General features: G+C 49.1%; 1 protein-coding gene across 2 annotated transcripts in view; it reads left to right on the top strand.

Moving 5' to 3' along the window:
- Nucleotides 1-594: 594 nt before the first annotated feature.
- LOC105683815 (insulin-like growth factor 2 mRNA-binding protein 1) overlaps nt 595-20,647 on the top strand; it is a 68,029-nt gene continuing 47,976 nt past the window's right edge. Inside the window, exons 1-3 of one of the 2 annotated variants that reach the window (XM_025746717.2) lie at nt 595-2,169; nt 15,482-15,545; nt 18,463-18,519. In XM_025746717.2, the coding sequence (XP_025602502.1) occupies nt 1,995-2,169; nt 15,482-15,545; nt 18,463-18,519 (296 nt within the window). In that variant the 5' untranslated portion in view covers nt 595-1,994. The remainder of the gene's footprint in view (nt 2,170-15,481; nt 15,546-18,462; nt 18,520-20,647) is intronic. The other variant, XM_048648786.1, reaches the window with a different exon arrangement.

Genomic DNA, 20,647 nt, shown 5'->3' with positions numbered 1-20,647 from the left:
GTTTCGACTTTGTGAGGAAGACCAGAGTTTTTTTTTTTTAACGTTTTTATATTCCCAGCTTCGCAAAAGTTATACGGTACACAGGTCGAACACGATTCGACGTTCGAATGCAGATGTTAATTTTGTTTCAACGCTGCACTATATCGTTGGAAACTATAAATTCGTATAATAGAGACGTGCTTGTTTGCGTGAAGAAATTTTGTGGACGAACGAGGGGACTTCACGGGCAAACTGTTTGCTACTCGAGGAGGCACGGAAAGAATGAAAAGGCGAGATTTATTGAGTTCCGGAGGCCAGGTGCAATTGTGTGTATTATACCTGCATGGGTAAAGAAGTGAAAAACTGCAGGAGCCAGGTACCTGCGACGATAATATCCGAATTCCTAGGATCGGAATGAAGAAAATGTAGATGAAAAGGATGCGGAAGAAGAAGGGAAGGGGGTAAACGGGACGAAATTAAAATGCATCCACCGACAAAGAGGTCGCGGAGATGCGACGAGGTGACCTCGGTAGGTACTCGGGTATCGGCGCGTACGCGAGGCGACGTAGGGGGAGCCGAGTAAATGAGGAGAGGGATAGAAAAAAAAGGTCGAAAAGAAAGAGCGGGGAAAGAATTTGGCATAGAAGAACCACCCGTTAGATCGGGCGAGCGGTGCAGCAGGACGATCGCGAGGAGCGTTGAAAGACGAGCGAATCCAAGGTGTCGATCCCGCCAATCGGGCGCAGAGGCGGGAGTGGTTTTGGTCACGTGACACCGATTTCGTCCAGTTAGGTTCGCGCGCCGTACCCGATTTAAGCGTACCCGGCGTGTCGGTCGCCGCGGAGGAAAAAAGAAGACGAAGAAAACAAGTTCGCGTAGCGCGTCGCAAAGCGAAGCAAACGAGGCAAGTAGCGAGCGAGGAGGCCCGTGGCTGCGCGATTGTGGATTGTGGATCGTGACTGCCGTGTCGTCGGGGAGCTAGAAGGAGTCCAAGCACTGCAACGTCGTCGCGGTTCTGCGCTCCGTGCGATATTCTATACCTGATCTTCGTCCGTTGAGTGAACCGCGAGAAAAGCGGAAAAGCGATTTCGACTACAACCAGAGAGAGGAGAGAGATAGAAAAAGAGAGATAGAGAAAAGACGGGGGCAGCGAGAGAGCGCGAGCCGGTAGCGCTGCCTGAGAGAGTCGAGGAAAAGTGAAACGCGCCCGCAAACAAAAGGGAATCGGAAAACTATTTAAAAAAGTGAAACGCAGCGCACGTATCCACCTCGTGAAAATAATTAAACCGAGAGCGAAAAACCGTTGTGAAGGTTTCACGGATCAACGATCGCACCGATCGTCCATCCTTTGTGTAACGATCTGCTGCAGTCCCCAGTTTGTGCGTGTCGATTAATCGTGTATATTTATGTACGTAAATATATAACCGCCGCGTTAAAATAACCAAACTCAGCTCACACCGCGTACCTGCACCGGTACATGCAGCCAACTCCCGGCGAGACTCCCGCGAACTCAAACGTTTGCTTGGCGGGGGCGACACACGTGACACCGCTAAATCGCGAACACAGTATCGCGCAGCACGGCGTCAACGCGTAGCGCCGCTTCTCTCCGGCTTCGCGAATACCGATTAAACATTGTCGCGATTAAAATAATTAATAAGCAATTAAATGTAATAAACAATCGTCCGACGACCGCGAAAATCCCCGAGCTTTCGTTTCCCTCGTTCCACGCGGTTTCTCAATTTTCGCCAGAGCTTTTTCCCCGGCAGCCGCGTTCCGCGCTGTGTGTGTGTGTGCATCGTTCGTTCACCGCCTCCTTCACCCGCGGTAGACGTCGCCGTTTTACACCGACACATCGTTACGGAAAGAGCGAAGCGGCGTCCTATATCCGCGAGTCGCCGTTGTATTTTTAGTTCGTGACAGAGCCGTCCTTCGCGAACCGTTGAAGATATTTTGCCATCGGGAAAGTTTGAATATCAGCCGTCACCATAGCTTCGAAGGGAGGAGAACAAAGCACCATGTCGAAGCTTTACGTCGGCAATTTACCGTCGGATTGCAACGAGAACGCGCTCCGCCAGCTATTTCAGGACCACAATCTCTCCTGCACAACGATACTCGTTAAACGTGGCGGGTACGCGTTCGTCGACTGCTCCGACCAGTCCACGGCCGATAGAGCGATCGACAAACTGAACGGTGAGTAACTCCAATTTCCAACTCCAACTTGGACTCCGGCTCAGGCTTCCGCGACTCCGACTCCGACTCCGACTCCGACTCCTACACCCACCCACCCGGTGATTTCATTCCACCGACGCCGCATACATCCGCTGATGGACGCCCAAACGCTACAACCTCTCGCTTTGTAGAAGCATCTTTCCATTGTATCGATACATCTGTATATTATCATATCGTCGAATCGTGAGCTTTCACGATTATACTCGATGTAACGTAATACCTGATGTACGGTATCTAATCGAAAACATGTGTAGCTAAATATTGATAGTTTGTTTGAAACTTTATCGCTTCTGCTGAGCTTGCTATATTGTAATGATCTGTAGTCATTACGCGCATCGAATATGTTAAACGCTGCAGTAATAATTGTATCTTTTTCTCTGCCGCTTCGTTGCATCGCTCCACATTCAATTAATGGGCTAAAAACGGTGCGCGGGGTACGATGTGTGATGAACGGCGATATTTTGCCGCGGGTAGGTTATGTTCTCGTCGGCATTCGGCTCTTCCACATGGAAAAAATCACGCGAGCACGCAGCACGAACCGTGCTGCCGGGTTGCCGGGAGCCGGCTGGCCCGTTGATTGCCCAAGATGGCGGGTCATTTGTCTACGGAAGCGAGGTCACCGGCGCACGCGCTCTCTTTCTCCTGACCTCCCGCTCGCTTCGTTCTCGGTTCCTCGGACGCACGTGCAGATTTTGAAAATATTCAAAAAGCGTCCGGTTTCCCGGTCGTTTGACAAATTTTCGGTAAATTTTTAGCAGGGAGAACGCGAACTTCCGCGCGATGAGACGCCCGTTGAATGTACCGTTGAATTCTTTTGAATGAAAAGTCGAAGATTCCGCGTTTCCAACGTGTTTTTTTATCAACACTTTGAGATTGAGGAGGCGCCGGTCACTCGATAAACGAAAATTACGCTTTTCTCATTACTCTGTCGATTTCAAAACTTCGTACTCAAAATCGAATATGTTCTCGGTTACAATTGATCGGTCGATGGGCTGTTCGTACACATTGAATACCCCGCAGCACTCTGACGATTATGGTAAAAAATGAAATGTACCTCGTAGAAATATAATTACGATGTTTTTCAGAGTATCGAATACCTGTGTGTTACACCTGATGGCATTTCCGCTTGTTACGAATAATAAATAATAAATAATACAAAAACTTTGCATCGCTTACCGCTTGTTTTCACTTTACCCTTTTCACCGATTTCCTCATTTTCCTCAATCGAATTCAAAATATGCTTCACCTATACGGTGCCCACTGCGCTTCAGCTGCATGACGCTACGTACGAAAATTCGTACTCTATACTACGCTTTTCTGTCATTCATTTTCAGGGGGTACGGAGAGTGATTTTAAACTCTAATCGTAAGTCATCGTACTCGAAACAATGACGATCATCCTCGACAGACGTTGTACGGATTAAATTATAAGATGTGCATTGCGTTTATTTACAATTAGTACCACTACCGCTCGAATTAAATATCACGTCGTCCGCGTCAGTCGAGCGAAGCTCGGCGAGGCGATAAAACGGACCGGTAGATCAAAATTCCATGTGATAACGTAGCCTACGATCGCTCGATGTACGGAGCACATTATACGAGTGTTTCCCGCGGATAAAGTTCGGCCGCTTTCGCCGTGACTCGGTGATCTTCGCGAGCGAGTCAGATTCGAATCGACACCGAGTCGAGTCCATTGGGCATTCTAGTCAAACGGGATGCGCCACTGCATCTCCGCCAACGAGTCAAGAATTCTTACGACTCCCCGCAGGCTCTCGGGTTCACGGTTTTTCAACGGCGGGTGAATGGGTGGTTTCGAAATTTCTATACAGTCAACCAATGGCACGCGAATCTCGTAGTTCCGATGCTAGGCTGCACCGAACCGTAATTAGGTATACGGAAGGTCAAGGGCCGCGGGATTTTAGTTAAGAGCTCGGAGCGAGGGCAAACCGGAAACCTGCCGAAAGGGTGAAACGGAAAAATGGAGGGGAAATTCCCGCTGCCCTCCCTTTTCCCACCGTTCGAGGGTGAACGTATGCCGTTCGCGGAGACTCGGTCGACTCGCGTCGGCACGGGGCGTTGAAAAATTCATTTTTCATCGGTGGCTCATGCACAGTCGGTCGTTGTCACGGATGCGCGCGATACCCGGCGGATTCGTCTTCGAAAAACCGAAACCTCCGTTTCGATCGCAGCTCGCTCTCTCATCATTTTTCACCCTACGAGCGGGGTTCCTCCGCACCCCTATTTACTAAATCATCCTACACACACGTATCGTACCTTACGTACCTACTCCGACGAGTACTCACACGGCGACGCTGCTAACAATGAGCAAAACTCTAGCTGAGCTTCCAGAAGTGGTTGGAACTAGTTTGGTAAGTTAGGTTTTAGAACTACTAAGTTCGACGCGAGGCAGCGGAGGCAGGCGAGGCCACCACGGCCGTGCAGCCAGCCAGCCCAGCCAGCCAGCCAGCCAGCCAGCCAGGCGGGTCTCATAGGATACGGTATACCGAATAACTGACTCACGTTTGTCAGTGGAAAGAAGGCTGGAAGGCTCGAAGGCTAATTGTGAGGCTATAGCCGGAGCGGACAGGCGGGCAGACAGCAATGCGCCCGACCGTTGGCCGAGAACTTCGTGAGTCGACAACAGGAAACTGTTACATTCTTCCATTATATTCGTTTCTTCTATAGGACAGCGTGTGCACGCCCGTCCGTTCGTCGTCTCCTCGGTATGTGGTGGAGCTCTCGCGCGGCCCTCGCTTCTTCTCCTCCAACGTTCTCAAACGGCGTACTTCACCGTATAGGTCCAAAGTTCGAGAAGTCTGGATATACGCTCGCCGCGATGATAATAACGGTAACGACAACGTGTAGCTGCTGTCCCTGCGATGCACCGGTAGCACAAAAACGAGCACCGAGTCGGTATATAACGCTGACGCGGTACGTAGAACGCAGATAAGTCGTCAACGGGTCTATGCAAGGTACGCGTCACGTGGAGAGAATTCGTCGCGATATCCCGTAAGCTGCTGACTGACTTCCTCCCGTCTCCCCCCTTTCTCGACCAAGTCGTCGGATACCTTCGGACGCGCGTTTCGTGTTCTCTCGAATTTTTTCAACGCTGTACAGTCGATTTACCGCGTTTCGCGTTTTTTCCCAAAAAATCGTGAAATTCATTCACACGAGTTATTGTCACAGGAGGCGCCGGGGCGCGATAAGGCGCCACCGTTTCACTGTAACGCTGCTGCACCGCAGGTGTCTTCCGTCTGACGCTCGAATATCAGGAACGATAAATATTAGGGTTCCTGAAATGCGGTCGAAGACCTCCACATCTCCCTCGAGCGTTTCGTACGACGAAGATGAGCCTCTCGATTCCTTCGCTACCAAAAATAATCACCGGAGAAATTTGTTTGGCCGAATTGCGTTCGCGCCGCGAAAAGTATCGCGAGATCGATTGAAACGTAACTTCAAACGGTGCAACCCCGTAACGCGCACCTGTGGAGGACTAATTGGACGTCTCGCGAATCGGCTTCGACTCCGATATTCGTTCGGTACATTAAATTTATTCGTTCATTTCTGTCTCTACTTTCGTTCGTTTTTCATTTAATTATATCCTACCAAACGGCATTTTTACCGATGCTTGAAACGGCCAATTATCGGTGCCTCTCCGCGACGCCCGTCCGATCATTTTTCTGTCGGCTGACAACGCAGCTGTAATCCTTTAAAAATTGACAATCGCCAAAAATGTTGTTGCTTCGGACCGATACAAATGGGAAAATAAAAATCGCGAATCGGTGAGGGCTCGGTTAATTTTTCTGATCCACGAAGTCGATAATTTCCGTATAGATATCCGAACGCCGAGTTCGCGCAAGCGTCTTATATGATATCTGCGAATGAAAATTAAGCGAAATAAAACTACGTAACGGTAGGTATATAGGAGGTGATCGGCGTCGAATCTCTCGTTTCAAAGTTGTGTTATCCTCCTCTTCTCTTCGTCGATGAAAACTGTCTGCTTAGCATACGTAAGGTCGGAGGGGATCGGAGGGCGGTGGAAATATCTATCGTTCGACGACCTCTCGACAAACCGCATACTCATATTTACGCGCCTGTCTCTGTGTCCATATTACCACGTACACACCGATGTATTATTTCCTATATACATATACGTTGTATACGCATATAATACGAGTTCGCCACATTCGGTGCTACGCTCCTGTTTCTCGTACGCCTCTATACGTATGTACGCGTAATATATGTACGCGGTGGCTCTGGATTTTCGGCGTTTATCGCACGATCGGCGAAAATTTCTACGTTCTCGATATCGAAAATACACACTCAACGCTCCCGACAGTTTCGATCTGTCTCGAAAACCGAGCAGACGGATTGGTTCGATGTTCCATACGCCAGGCTATATGGTTAGTTATAAATTCGAGATCTTTAGTATTTCTTCTTTTTTTTATTCCGATCGTCCGGCTAGACTAGCAGATGCTTTTTCGGTTCTCTTCCACGCTTACGTACGCGCATATTCGAGTGTGTACGGGGATCGGCGGTGGGCCGCACCGACACACTCGCGCCTCGCCAACGTATACAATATAACCTCGGTGGATCAGCAGGTAAGGCTAAAAGTGAAACAATAGAGTCGTTAATTCGCAGAGGCGTATGTCCGGTGCAGGTGTATGGTAAAAAAAAAAAAAAAAAAAAAAAAAGAAAAGAGAGAGAAATGAACAAAATTTCAATCTATAAATGTACGTGGAGCGCGCGGGTTCGCCGGCAGTTGCCGCACGCGGAACGAGGATCGTTCCTCCCCCCCTCTCCCGTCCGCTCCTCTCTTATCCTTCGACTAGCTTTCGTTTCTTATCCCACCGACGGTCGGCGGATTTACAGGGAATTAACCGATCACTCGCGGACCCGGAAAGTTCTCGGAGGCGACGAGTTCGGCGTATCGTTCGACCGGATTCGTTGCACCGCACGCCTCGAATCCCGTATGCGGAGCGTACCGGTGTACGCTGTGAAACATTCGCGTGAATATTCCCATTTACCCCCGGCATGACGTGATTCCGCACACCGCGCGGTATTATAAACTCGGACTCGTCGTCGCGTGCCAGTCGTCCCTTTGGCTCGTCCAGCACCTGCCCTTGAAAAAAACGAGCCGAGTCACTCCGTTCGCTGCTCGTGTTGCCACGTACGCGTATATGGTATGCAACTGGTATACCGCGATCGTATGAGAAACTAAACGGCCCTGCAGGGAACGTCGAGGGATTCCGAATATATCCTAATTTTCATAGGCATTACGAGATGGGTCGAGACTGCCCGGAAGAAGTGCGAACGTTAAAGATCGTTCCAGAAGTTGATCGAGAAAAATTTGTTGGATTGTTTTTAATACATGCGTCCGTTCGTTTATCGCGTACCAGCGATATCCGACACACGATTGAAGGTTACCAAAAATACGAGAAAAAACAATTAAACTTTATATCGAAGATAAAGAATTACGAGTACTGCACACGTACGATAATCATCGGAGTTCTGAATTAAACAACGTTCAGAGACAACAAGTTCGAGAGTACAAGATAGAGCGTTGTTGTGAGGATTTTAAGCTGCATGGTAGGCGAAGCTTATCTTATCGGCGAATGAATTTTCTTGAAAAGTCGCTACGGCGGAGGACTTAACCAGGGGCTATAATTAGAGATGCCTCGACCTCGCGGTTACGAAAACGCGATTCGCGTTACCGCGGACGGAGTTTTTCAAATTTCTTTTTTCTTTTTTTTTTTTTTCTCCGACCATTCCCACTCGTTGTTGCGAAAAATCTAGATAGATCGAAAAGCGAACGTTATCGTTATCGGTATCGGTCGATCGTCGACAAATAATTATTCGAAGCACGCGATCGAGGCGCGGATGCAGCGCGACGCTCGGAGTATAGCGTTACGTTTGAAATATTATCGAAAATCGTCGTTGCAGGCAGGCGCCACCGATGAGATAACGACAGGCCGAACGCTCCCCCGCGCCCGTAACTCACAATATCGCGTCGGGGTAATATCGTCACTCCCAAGTAAGATCTTGCACCTTGAACGAGCGGATAGATCGAATCGTATCGACACTTTAACCGTCATAATCGTAGATTAGAATTTTCGACCAAACAAGGTATATAGATATACCGGGACCCATGGGTACAATTTCACGTAGAAATTCGTCGAGTTGGTCAATCGGTCGAATCTGTGATACGAAGTTACAGGGACCAGATAACCCCGGTCATTCAATGGAATATAATCGTGGCCACGCATTACTCTCGATTATAACGATTTACACTTGGCTCGATAATGGTTCGGGTATATAGCCGGCGAAACTTGAATGGCTGCAGCTGGTTTCCGGTAGGTGTAGGTATATACGCGGGGCACGTCGGTGCCCTTCGCCCAATACCCGCGAACGGAAGACTCGCGAACGGTTTTCACAGTCGGTCCTCGGCTAGACGAGGTGGACGAATACCGCGATGATCCTTTATAATTACCGAATATTTCGGGCCGGCTCTGACCTAGACCTTGTTCTCGGGTTCGGGACGAGACCTACGTAGTTTCTGGAGTGGGTCGTTCAACGTTATTGACGATCAGCTTATGCCCCTTTGTGTTAACAAAGGACACGTCGCGGAGGCGAAAGGTCCCCGAGATCTTTGAATTAATCGTGCGACCGCAGCCTACTTTCGTGCTCAGATGGTGCAGGACGATATCAATTGGCGAGCACCCGCATGGCTACGCGGCGTCGTAATTCTCATACGTTTTATATATACATACATATATATATATATATACCTAACTCTATACCCGCACGTATATAAATAAATATATATATATAAATATATATATCACCGCGCTTTTCAAGGTATATGGTTTCCCCTAGCCGGCGATCCTCCTTTGCCGTAGCTCGGCGTAATTGGGACTCAATTTGGGCCTAAATACCCCGAGTTTATACGTATATCGGGGAGAATCGCGGTGACGCGACTCCGTCTCATCGCCTCGATATCGGCGAGGGAGCGCGACGCGAATGTGAACAGGTGAAAAGGTATATATATATATCGAGGGATGTTAATCGGAGATGATGAAAAGGTGTGTACGCGACACCGTGTAATAGGTATATCATTTTTGAACGACCGCGTGCAACGTGCGCCACGTCGACGGTGAAGCGTTAAAAAAATTTTGAACGCCACTCACGTCTCGCCGTCTTTGGTGCATTTCGGAATTTCTTAAACCGTGAAATTATCCCGCACGCTCTCACATCTGTGCACCTAGTTTCACGGCGTTTTCACCTAAATTTGCCTCACAATGCCGGAAAATTCAGAGTAGGATGGCAGAGGGCATTCGGCTTTCGGTATAGCCTGCGTCCGGTAGGGTGCCCACAGCTATGTGAAAATTATGAACTCCGTTTCAAGAAAATGATTCGCTATACTTCCGATATTATCCGCGAATACCGCGATGCCCGCTCGGACAAAGGGTATCGCGTTCCAAGAATCCACAGTCCGGACTCGGGAATTAAAATAACATCGGCTCATTTCGAGATTGATGGTGCCCGTTCCCCCTGCAGCGCTTCTGTTCTCTTTTCTCCGATGTGAAAAAAATTAAAACTGTCCCAGCGGAGCCTGCGCTCGCAACGCGCACACGCTCCGCCATCGGGAGGATCGAACTTCGTGGCGACTCGGGCGTTTCATTCATGCGTTGAAATTTTTCGGTAACACACGCCGCGCATCACGATACGCTGGGCTAACAATTTATCGTGTACAACAATAACAACGCGTGCACCGGCAAGCGGTATCGCTCGGACCAGACGTGAATGCGACGTCGCGTCGATATTTTGTGAAAATTTTTTACAGATTAGATAGGTAGAATCTGGAATAGGATATACCTACGCTCGTAAATCGTTCGAAAGTACCATCGCGCCCCCGATAGCCGTCGACCGTCCCGCTTCGACGGACTGTTGGTTTTCCGATTATTTTACGCGCGATATGCGATACATCCGTCGAAATATTCGCCTAAGATCGATCGGCTGACGTATCCGATTTCTGGGTGACGTCGAACGTTCGCGTCCGGCGACGAGTGGCGAACGATTTCAACGCCGTGTAGAAATTCATAAACGATCGACGCTAATGTGTACGTAAGACGATGACACGGAGGATGATGACGGTCGTGACGACAACGTCGTACGTAGGGTAATTCGATCTTCGTTCGTGGACCACGTGCGATATAAATGGCATCGATCACCACGTACGTACCGGTGTAATACTTATTCGTAATAACGTAGGTACATATACATGTATGTGTATACCTAGGAGGACGAAAACCGAGAAACCGGTCTACCCCGTCTCGCGGGGCACCGGGGAATAATTGTCGAGTTCTATTTACTTTCTGTTTGAATATGAATTTATTAATCCCCTCATGAATACCTATGCGAGATTATCAATAGAAGAACAGTTGTAAACCGGGGCATATAATACAGGCTGCCGCGTATTACGGGCTGCTATGCGTTCAACGATCGCTAGGAATTCCGAGTCGAGGCTGATCTCTGCCGCGCGCGCGGAGTCGACTACCGATTTTTATACCCCTCGTACCGGTCGAACCGCGACCGAATATCCTCATCGTCGTTAAGCGGGGGCTGTAAATTAATATATCGGCCGATTCGTCTGGTCGGCTGGATCGGCGTCGTAGTCGCACGTCTCCGTTCCACCGGCGTCCCACCAGCATCCGAAAACCGAGAGACCCGACCCGAGCCAGGACCTATCTTAACGCGCCGGGGCAGGGCAGTCGGCTGGCTCATAGCCGGCAAACTAACCTACCCGTCTGAGTAATCCATTGTGCGGTTAGTTCTCTCGCTCCCGACTCTCCGGGTTCTCTTGGTCCCTCGTTGCCTGCCCACTCCCGCGGCGATCGGGGAATGAGACGGGAGAGACCGAGTATGCCACAAGGCCAACCAATTCGAACCCAACCAACAATTTCCACTTCTTCTTTTTTTTCCTCTTTTTTCTTTTTTTTCTTTTTTTTTTTTTTTTTCTTATTCGGAGGTTGTGCCGCAACGAACATTTTTTCGACCGTAAGCGATCGCGAATCGCGATACGTTTGTATCGACGCGAATAACCACTTGCTTCTGATTTTTGTACCCGAAATGATTTTTCTTTTTTTTTTTCTTTTTTTCTTCTCTTTCTTTTCATTTCATTTTTTGCGCGTCCAGCGCGGTCGAGTAATTAATTTTCGAGAATCTTGAGACGAGTCGACCGACCTCGGATGATGGATCGCGTAACCGTTCGCGCCGAGTCCCTGAAACGAATTGACGATATGTGAAAATATTGATAAAACTTGATCTCCGGAGCGAGCCAAGCACTTCCGATTTCTCGACGATTCCGTTCCGAGGCGAAAAAAATAGATAGGCTGGTGTTCGTAAAAGATCCGAACCGACAAGCGCAACACCGCCGGTGCTCCGGACGAACGTGGTCGCGTACAGGGATATAATATACCCACCTACCTATCTCATACCTCACCTACCTACCTACCTGAAAGATTTTGCTTAGGGGAGCGATGTGGAAGACCTTGAACGGAATATACCCGGCTGGTCGGGTGCCAGCTAGTGGTGACCCACTACTATAGACCCATTCTCAACCCCACTTCCATCCTCCCCTTCTTTCTCTCACTCTCTCTCTCTCCCTTTCTCTCTCTTCTTATTCTCTGCCTCCTCGCACCATCTCGCGACCCGGACCAGTAAACCACCTCGGAACCCGGTAACCTACTCCATACCAATTTCGTAAACCTGAACATACATATACGACTCGGTGGGCCAACTGGCATACTCCGCCGTCGTACAAATACGCGCGCGATCGTTCCGTCAAAGTTCGTTCCTTACGACGTATATATACGATCGTCGTTCGACGTATGCTGAAAATTTTACGATCGAACTTCCTCCTCCTCGCGTCTCGTTTCGTCGCCCGCTTCGGATTCGTATTCGGATTCGGATTCGGATTCGGATTCGGATTCTTGGATCGAACGCGCGCCGGACGAACTCTACCTACACCGAACGTATTCAAATTCATGCGAGTCGTACACGGAATACGTTGTACCGAATAATACATCGCGTTCGCTCGCGTCTCACTGTAAATTCACAGTGTCCATTGTGCGGGCAAAATTCCTTACGCACACATCCGGACGTGTGCACGCGCGCTCAGGTATAGGTAAATACCTCCTGCGTAGGTATGCGCGCACGGATGGGAGCGAAGCTATCGAGGCTTCGCCCGGTACACCCTGCGCTGCGGTCGGTCCACATTTCGACCTCTCCTCTCCTCTCCTCATAGGCAGCGCGATGAAGAGGAGAAGAGGAGAGAAAACGGGGTGAAAAGAAGGAGAGAGAGAAGGTTGCCTAGCTTAGCAACTACTTCTCCTTCTACGTCATTTCTTTTTCTTTTTTTTTTCTTTTTCTTTTTTTTTTTCTTCAACCTTCGGGCAAGGATATTGTACCGCTACGCGGGTCCAGATATTATGATTATACCGATTCATTGAAATTGCCGGAATTTTCTCGAAAGGAAGATGCATAGAACGATCTCGATCCCCGATGCGCACCGTTTTCCAGGGAAGAATGTAGCACACGTTACATATACAAATATATATTCATTTAAAAATGTGATACGCTTTTCGGATGCCTACCTGCAATGACGTTGTTATTGTACGCGCGGTGTATAATGTGCATTGTATCCGCATACACAAATGCGGTAGAGCGGGTTTTTATTGGGGGGGGGGGGAGGGGAGGGGGAAATTCCAGCGAAAACTCGTCCGAATTTTCTGGTTCCCCGTGTTCCAGAAACCGCTATTACCAGGCACCGCGATCACTTCCCGTTTCAGCCCCGTATATATGTATATGCAGAAAGTGGAGAACCGTACGCAGCATAATGAATGTGTAAATTTCGGTACACGAGTTTTTTTTTTTTTTTTTTTCTTCTCTCGTTTCTACACCTCCGGAATGGATTACGTGCGATACCGTTGTATCCGCGGTACACCCTTCGGCCGATATCCTCGCCGCAGTTTCCGGTGAGGATAAATTCGAGAGATCGCGATTTTTTCCCCTCGTAGCGGCCTCAACATAGACTCCGACTCGGCTCTCAGTCGAATCTGTTGATATTCTCTGATTCGTCGTCTCCGTAGAACGGGTGGTTTTTCGGTCTTCCCGTTGGATCCTTTCACGACCATTGTGAGTATTACGATTATTCTTTTTCTCGACTCTCATTTTTATTCAAGCATTTTAATGTTCGGGGCTCACCGCTACGTCGGCATGCACGTATACGCGCGTGGTACTAGCACCACGGTTTACATTAGCCCGGAACCCAAGACTCCCTCTTCTCTCTCTCATCTCCCTTGTTCGTTACTTTGTGAAAAGCTCGCGCGAGCAGATAGGTGCGTACCAGTATTTCGGCGGTGCAGCATTTGATGGACTCCTCCTCGCGTACAATCGTACACAACTCGCCACACACCATTGTGAGATCACCCTATTCTCGTCGGGGGCTCGCGTCGTACTGCAGGCTCCATTCATAATACCGTCTCGAATCGGTCGGATTCTCGATGAAAAAATGTTTAGTTCAAACGAGAAGACGATAAAATTCCTCCATGTCCACCATGAGTCACGCTGCACGACTGATAGTTTGATGCGAAAAAACCGCCCTTATCGGGCAACGGCCTTGAGGGTGAAAGAAAACACGATAATAATTGACCCGGTTGATCGTTTAGACGATCGGAAGAACATCGACAACTTAATGAAACTTCGCCTCTCCTCCCTCCTTGTTGGTTTGTGTTTGGGCTCGAGTTAACCTGGGTCAGGTTCGCGTCCGTTCGACTCGTTCCGTTTCTCTTTTCGCTGTGCCATTGTGCGTAGAAAACGCTCGTTCTCAGGAAAATAGCTCGAGGGAAGTGAAAAATGTAAGGAGTCTAGGAATCCTTCCTGCTGGTGAACCAGGTAAGCGTCAAAACGCGAGAGGAGGAGGGGGGGGGAAATACGGCGCTCGTTTACCTCAAGCTCTTACGTTTATGCATGCATAAACTCTGTAACGAAAGAAAGAAATTATAATGACAAAGCAAAAAAAAAAGCAAAAAAAAAAGAAGTAGGAATGATTCTGAATTATCCGAAACGTGCAACGATACAATGAAGATAAACTGAAATCGAGTGAAGAAAAAAAAAAAAAAAAGATACAGAAAAACACGTAGGTACATCAGCGATAAGTAAACTGGTCGGAAGCAGCGGCTCGATCGGTGTAATGCGATGCATAGTTATACATCGGGTCGGTATTTTAATAGCAATGGTATAACGTAATAAATGGCGGAGATTGTCGGATCGATGGTGGTGGTTCTGGTCACCGAGACACCTGGCGCATAGGAAAGTAAGCCCCGAAATTTAGCTATGGGGTGGTGGACTACGAGGCCGCGGTACGTTCACACAACCTCTTGATCCTGATTAGAATACGAGCGAGCTAAGAGAGGTGAAATAAATCCAGTATATACGTGTAGAAGTATACCCTCGCATCACGGTACACCAACCACGTGCTGCCATAGACTGGATATAGACAAGAAGACGCGAGGAGAGGCAAAGAAGGGGGGGAGGGGGGGTAGAGAAAAAAAAAAAAAAAAAAAAAAAGAGAAAAGGAAAGGAGAGAATACAGAAACGGAGCGGTCACAATGAACCATAAGAGGCGACGGTGTCCGGTCGTTTTACTCGATAGAAAAAAATCACTTTGTTGATTGTCAACTTGATTTCTGGTATCTCGTTTGTCATCCCCGCGGCGGCTCCACCGTTCCCGCAACGATACACACGTACCGTACGCACATCTCTAAAAAAGTGCACGGATAAATCCTGATGAATATGTACGGGAACTCTTCATTCTACTGCGCTGGCAGGGCCCGGAGGTTGTGGTACAAGCATCGGCATGCCCTGAGAAAATTCCTAGCGGATCGTACAAAAAAACCTGTCGGACTAGTTTCGGAATAGGACTGTTTTCCGTTTTGTTCAACGGATTAATCGCTTTTGCATACGCGTATATACACACGTAGATACGTTTGCGCGCATATAGTCGTTAACCGTCGCGGTACGATTATGATGCGCCTGCCCACGTTCGACGGGACGATTTTCAAAGTCGAAAATTCGTTGCACCGTTGAATACGTTACGTTTCGCTCGACGTTCGTACGTGTGGAAAAACGAGCGCGATTCTCGTCGCTACGATTCAGATTTCGTAGAAGCGGATTTAACAACACCTATAAATTTCTAACTTTACCTGTTGCAGGATACTCGTACCTTGGATCGACGCTGGTCGTCGAGCCGTCCGTAGCGAGCGGTGCCAAGAAACGGTAAGAGCAAAAAAAAAAAAAAAGAAACCCCTCAAAGATATTTCTGCTGGATTACCCACGCTTTGAAAGTATATAGACTATTTTTCCTTTCACCCCGAGCTTTTTCCAGCTTGACCGGCCTTTTCTGATATTTTAGTTTGGGTATTGTTTCCTAGCTGTCCGTAGAGTAGATCCCAGAGCGTTGCGATTCACCTCCGAACTGAAATAATTTTCAATCGTTTTTCCAAAAATTTGTCATCTCGGGCACCGAATCGATCGTGACTCGCGATCAAAGTGATGGATCTCGCGATCTCTATCATTTTCTGAATAGGTCTGAATATACCTCGTTGAAAAAACGGATTCAGCTCATTTAACTACGCAACCAAAAGCAAATTCGAATGAAACGAGCCATTTCGTGAAAAAATGTCTCCCGAATTGAAAAAATCGAATGGAAAAATTAGAGTTGGAGACGGTGAAATTGGCGAGAGAGCTTTTCGATTATTCGAAACACCGAATGTCGTCGAGTATGTCAAGATGCAGCGGGCGAAAAATCCCGCAAATATTTACTCGTCGCGTAACCTGTGCCTTGCAGCGCGTAACGGGGTGAGCGCAATGCAGTTTTCTCATTTGAATGACAACGGCGGTGCACCGGAATTCGTACAAGGTGCCGGTGCAGCAAAACAGCGTCACGTATCGGTACGGAGGCAGCATCGGCGGCGGCAACCCTTCGCGACACACGATAGCTGCAGGTTGATGCACAATGACCGCCTGCACCGCGTTCGACCCCCTCACGGCATGCACATTATGCGCGGGTATACCTATATCCGTACCTTTCTTCGCGCTGTACTATTTCTCCCTACCCCCTCCCCCCTCCCCCCGTGAACGAGGCACTGCACGCGACGAGCGTGCATGTGCACCCTGGTCACCTCTGACCACTCGTCGTACCGCAGTGTACGTGTAACGCATACACTCTCAAGCGTCCTACGAATGCAGCCGTATCATCTCGCATTGTTGCACTCGCGCGCGCACGGTGCAGCGGCCAAATAATGCTGCACTTTTCATGCGCGCACAATGCACACGGAAATCACGCTTATACCTACCTGCGTATAGGTGCGATCCCGCTGCCCTCGCCTCATTGCGCACGAGCTGCGGATCTCTCATTGTCAGTGAAACGAGCCGTGTGCGACTGCGGTGCATGCGTCGTTACGTATACCGCGCGGCGTTCCTGCTGCACTTGGCGCGTGCCAACAACCGTGCCCCCGCCGCCCCTCCCCCGTTCCTCTCTCTTCCCGTCTCTCCCCCGATCTCTCTTTCTCTCCGACTCTCCGACTCTCGACATACCGTCCCCACTTTTACTTCGTCCCGTGTTCTCCCCTCCCCCCCCCCCACCTTCCACCTTCCACCTTCCGCCGACCCCCGCCCGATCCTATTTGTTCGGTACGAGGACGGACTAGGTATAATACGCGAGGTGCATCGGATACACTTGTTGCGTCGCGGGGGACGGACGTTGACGTTCGCGCCGGTTCTGCGTCGCGTATGCATCGATGTGCCCGCACCTTGTCCCATGCACGGTTGCGCTCGGACATTCGGCTGCGACGTATTCATCCCTTGATACCGGGCTCGAGTCGAGACGCCGCCCGACCGGGTCACGTGTTTTTCAGGTGATCGATCCCTCGGACCACCGTGGCAACGAATCTCCCTAATTTTCGCCTTCGGGCGAGGAGGTGACGACTTTCTTACCCTGACATCCGAGCTCGTGGAAATTTTCGAACTATTTTTTTCCATTTCGCGCTATTTTTTTTAATCGATCTCCGATGGATTCTGTAGCCGTTTTCTCGGTTCTCGAAGACGAGTGATTTCGTAGTTTTTTTTTTTTTTTTCACGATCCCGTTACGACGAATTCGCATCTCCATAGCTATGCGTATACGCGGAGCGGTCGGGTGGTCCCGCGTCGAACAATGGGATTGGATATAATCTTCTCTTTGATCGTATACGTGACTCATAATATGCGACGGGTGCAGAGAGCCTCAAGAGGTTCGACGTTGACGCATGAAAGACGAAAGGCAAACAGAAACTGGACTTTCGAGAATTCGCCAACTCTGGCAATGGGTACTTAAAAAACGTACACGAGTTATCGCTCTGTAATACCGTTTGCCGTCTGACGGAAGTTCGGGACCGAATGGAGTTTGCAAACTCGATCCACGAACGACGACTGTGTGCTCCAAAAGTCCACGCGTGAGAATCGTACGTCCGTACGCACGCTCGTACTCGAAAATTCAAAAAACGAGACGCTGTAATAATCACGGTTTACATGGGGTCGAAATTTTTCCAACGTCCGTCGCGATCGCGATCCGGTACAAGTTCAGCGGTGGAAGGGGGGCAGATAAAAACGTTTCGTTTGCATATTTGAGAAGCGTAATTTCGGCCGATCGCCGCGAATTTTTTCCATCCGAAAATGAACCTTGCGAAAAACCTGCGGAGAAAAGAAACGACGGGTCGTTTCGATACGTCAGCTAAAACGTCCGCATCGCGTTCCGACGAAGGAAAACGAAGGTTGCCCGAGCGTCGCACCTGGCACTACACACGGAAAGCGATCGCATCTTCGAGTGTATCAATTATTTTTTTGTACGTGTCTCGCTGAACTTTCTTATATGTATACGCGACTGTAACACCGCGGCGTACGAACGATAATTTAGCCCAGCTCCGCTACGATCCGACTCCGGAGTTTTGAACACGCGTAACTAATCGCCCCGCGGTACGGGCGAAGGAGGGGGGGAGGGGGAGGGGTGAAGAAAAATTAAACAAAGGATGTGAGGCCACGGCGGCACAATATTTACGGCGTGCACGTTGCGCTCTCTGCGAGGACACTGCAGCCCATGTCGAATCCCCCGCATCCTTAATTCTATCCTATACAGTGTGTCTGTCTTCCTGCTTACAGGGGTAGCGGAACCGCGCTGCCAGAATCTCCCGTCGACCAGGTCGGAAACGGATGGAGGTAAGTGACGCGTAGGTAGACGCTTCGTTCCTTTTATCGCCCATATAGTTTCATCCGACACTCATTACGTAGCTGGGGAGGGTAGACGTTGCATCGAGTAGCCTCGTTAGTATCGAGATCGCTTTAACTATCTTACCCATGTATGTACAGAAGTTTTAATTTTTTGCCAAAAACATTGCAGCTTCGCACGATCCGATTTCACAGGTGGTATCGTCCGTTTTCGTCGCCGTTGAAATCGATTATCGAGCGTTATCGTATGGTACGAATCGGCGAGCGCAGATTCTCCGTACTCCGATGTAGATCGGCGCTTCGATTCATCCCCAGTAATACGAGGGTGTATGAGAACGACCGCGGCGTTACCCCGTTCCCGTATACCTGTATCGCGTACAATTACCCCCACTTATAGCACGGGGGGAGGGGAGGGGGGATAGTTTCGGTCCGCGGCTGTTATTTACGCGGCTAAAATTACGACAGAGGAACCATGGCAGCTAGGACCGGAAGCTGTCTGATGATTTTGTGCCACGCTCCATTACCATTGTTATTTATTAGCCGAAAACCTTGAGTGGAGGGCACGAGGCGCGCGCGGCCCTCACGCCCCTTGCAACCTACCCCAACGGTTATTAAAACTTTCAAAACAAAAGCTGGCGTTTTCGACACCCGGCGCGCACGGAGCGGAGTGCCCCGCGTATACAGAACGGCGCGTACCGTGGCTCGTCTCCCGAGTCGGCACCGCGTCCGCAACGTCGACGTGAAAATATGAATATCATATTCCTACTGTTCTGCCATTGTTCCTCCACCGTCCTCCGTCCGATAATTGGAATCGCCGAGCTTCCTTATAGCCGCAGAACGACGCGAAACGATCAGGGGTGGGTTATCGGGGTTGTTCTCACCTGTGCCAAAGGCTATCTCACGATCGGCCTTTGTTCGCGACGATAGTCTTTTACACAACGCCGATAGGCTCACCGACGGTCTCGTCCGATCGGACGATTCAGTTGAATAATCAATCGATTATATCGTCGACCGAGCGTGATCTATATATCCGAACGACGGTGGCACTCCTAGACTTTCCCGCTCGTCTTGCCGATCCGTGGAACGAAAACCTTCGGGGATGTCCGAAGCAGGTGTGCGGCTGTATACTTACGTATGTACGTGTCGTTCCTACCTATCTATACCCGGTGGCTCGGTTTACTCGATCCGGGGTTTTTCACCCAGGTAGAAAAATGCACCGGGGCTCCGACTCGACCCGAGGAAAATACGTTTGTCGCACCGTGCGAGTGATTCGCTTTTTCGAATTATACGGTCAACGAAGGATCCGCCGAATAAGTAGGAGAATTTGATCATCGAACGGGAATTTGATGTGTCGACCGTCGAAATTCGAAGGAGAATGAAAATTCATTTTCACTTCCTGCGTTGAGCCGGATAACCGGCAGCTCCTATATGTACATCGATGCGGAGGTATAATATTCATAGTCTTTGTCGAAGCATAATCAACAGCCGCAATCCGATGAATAATATCATGCCCACCTCGTTTCATGTTGCAGCGTTGCATTCTACGTTCGATAGGTGAGTCACTAAAATAATTATCTCGTCAGAAGCAGCGGTTTGGTTAATTTCGAATTATTCCTCGGACTCGCGGGCGCATAATTCAGTCGTGACATAATCGATCCCGCGATTATTAATAATATATTCTACCGTGGAAAAGCAGCAGACTGTGTCTTGCTACAAATATATATATACACATATATATGTATATTATTCGCGTTACGAATGATACCCGTATTTATAGATCGGCGTTAGTCGCGATCACGAAACGCTTTCAAGGGTATACCCTGCAGTGAAACTCCTTTCAATTCCGCGATGGAATTTGGACTATCTACATTGTTTCCTACGCACCCGAAGACGCCGATATTTGAACTCGATCGTACCTCATCTTCTGATAAAAAAAATTGCCCCAGAGTTGACGTAATTTCGCTCATTGTCGGTAAAAATTATCCACGTTCGATTACACCGTGGATCTCGATCGAGATCGATGCCACCAGAGAAATACACCGAGATTGACGCCACGCCGGCGTGCACAAAAGTCCGCAAATCGGGTAATTGCTCCCAAGAATCTCCGTAGTCGGACGCA

This window comes from Athalia rosae, chromosome 1, assembly GCF_917208135.1.
Source record: "Athalia rosae chromosome 1, iyAthRosa1.1, whole genome shotgun sequence".
Lineage (NCBI taxonomy): Eukaryota > Metazoa > Arthropoda > Insecta > Hymenoptera > Athaliidae > Athalia > Athalia rosae.
This window is presented reverse-complemented; position numbering and strand designations above follow the sequence as displayed.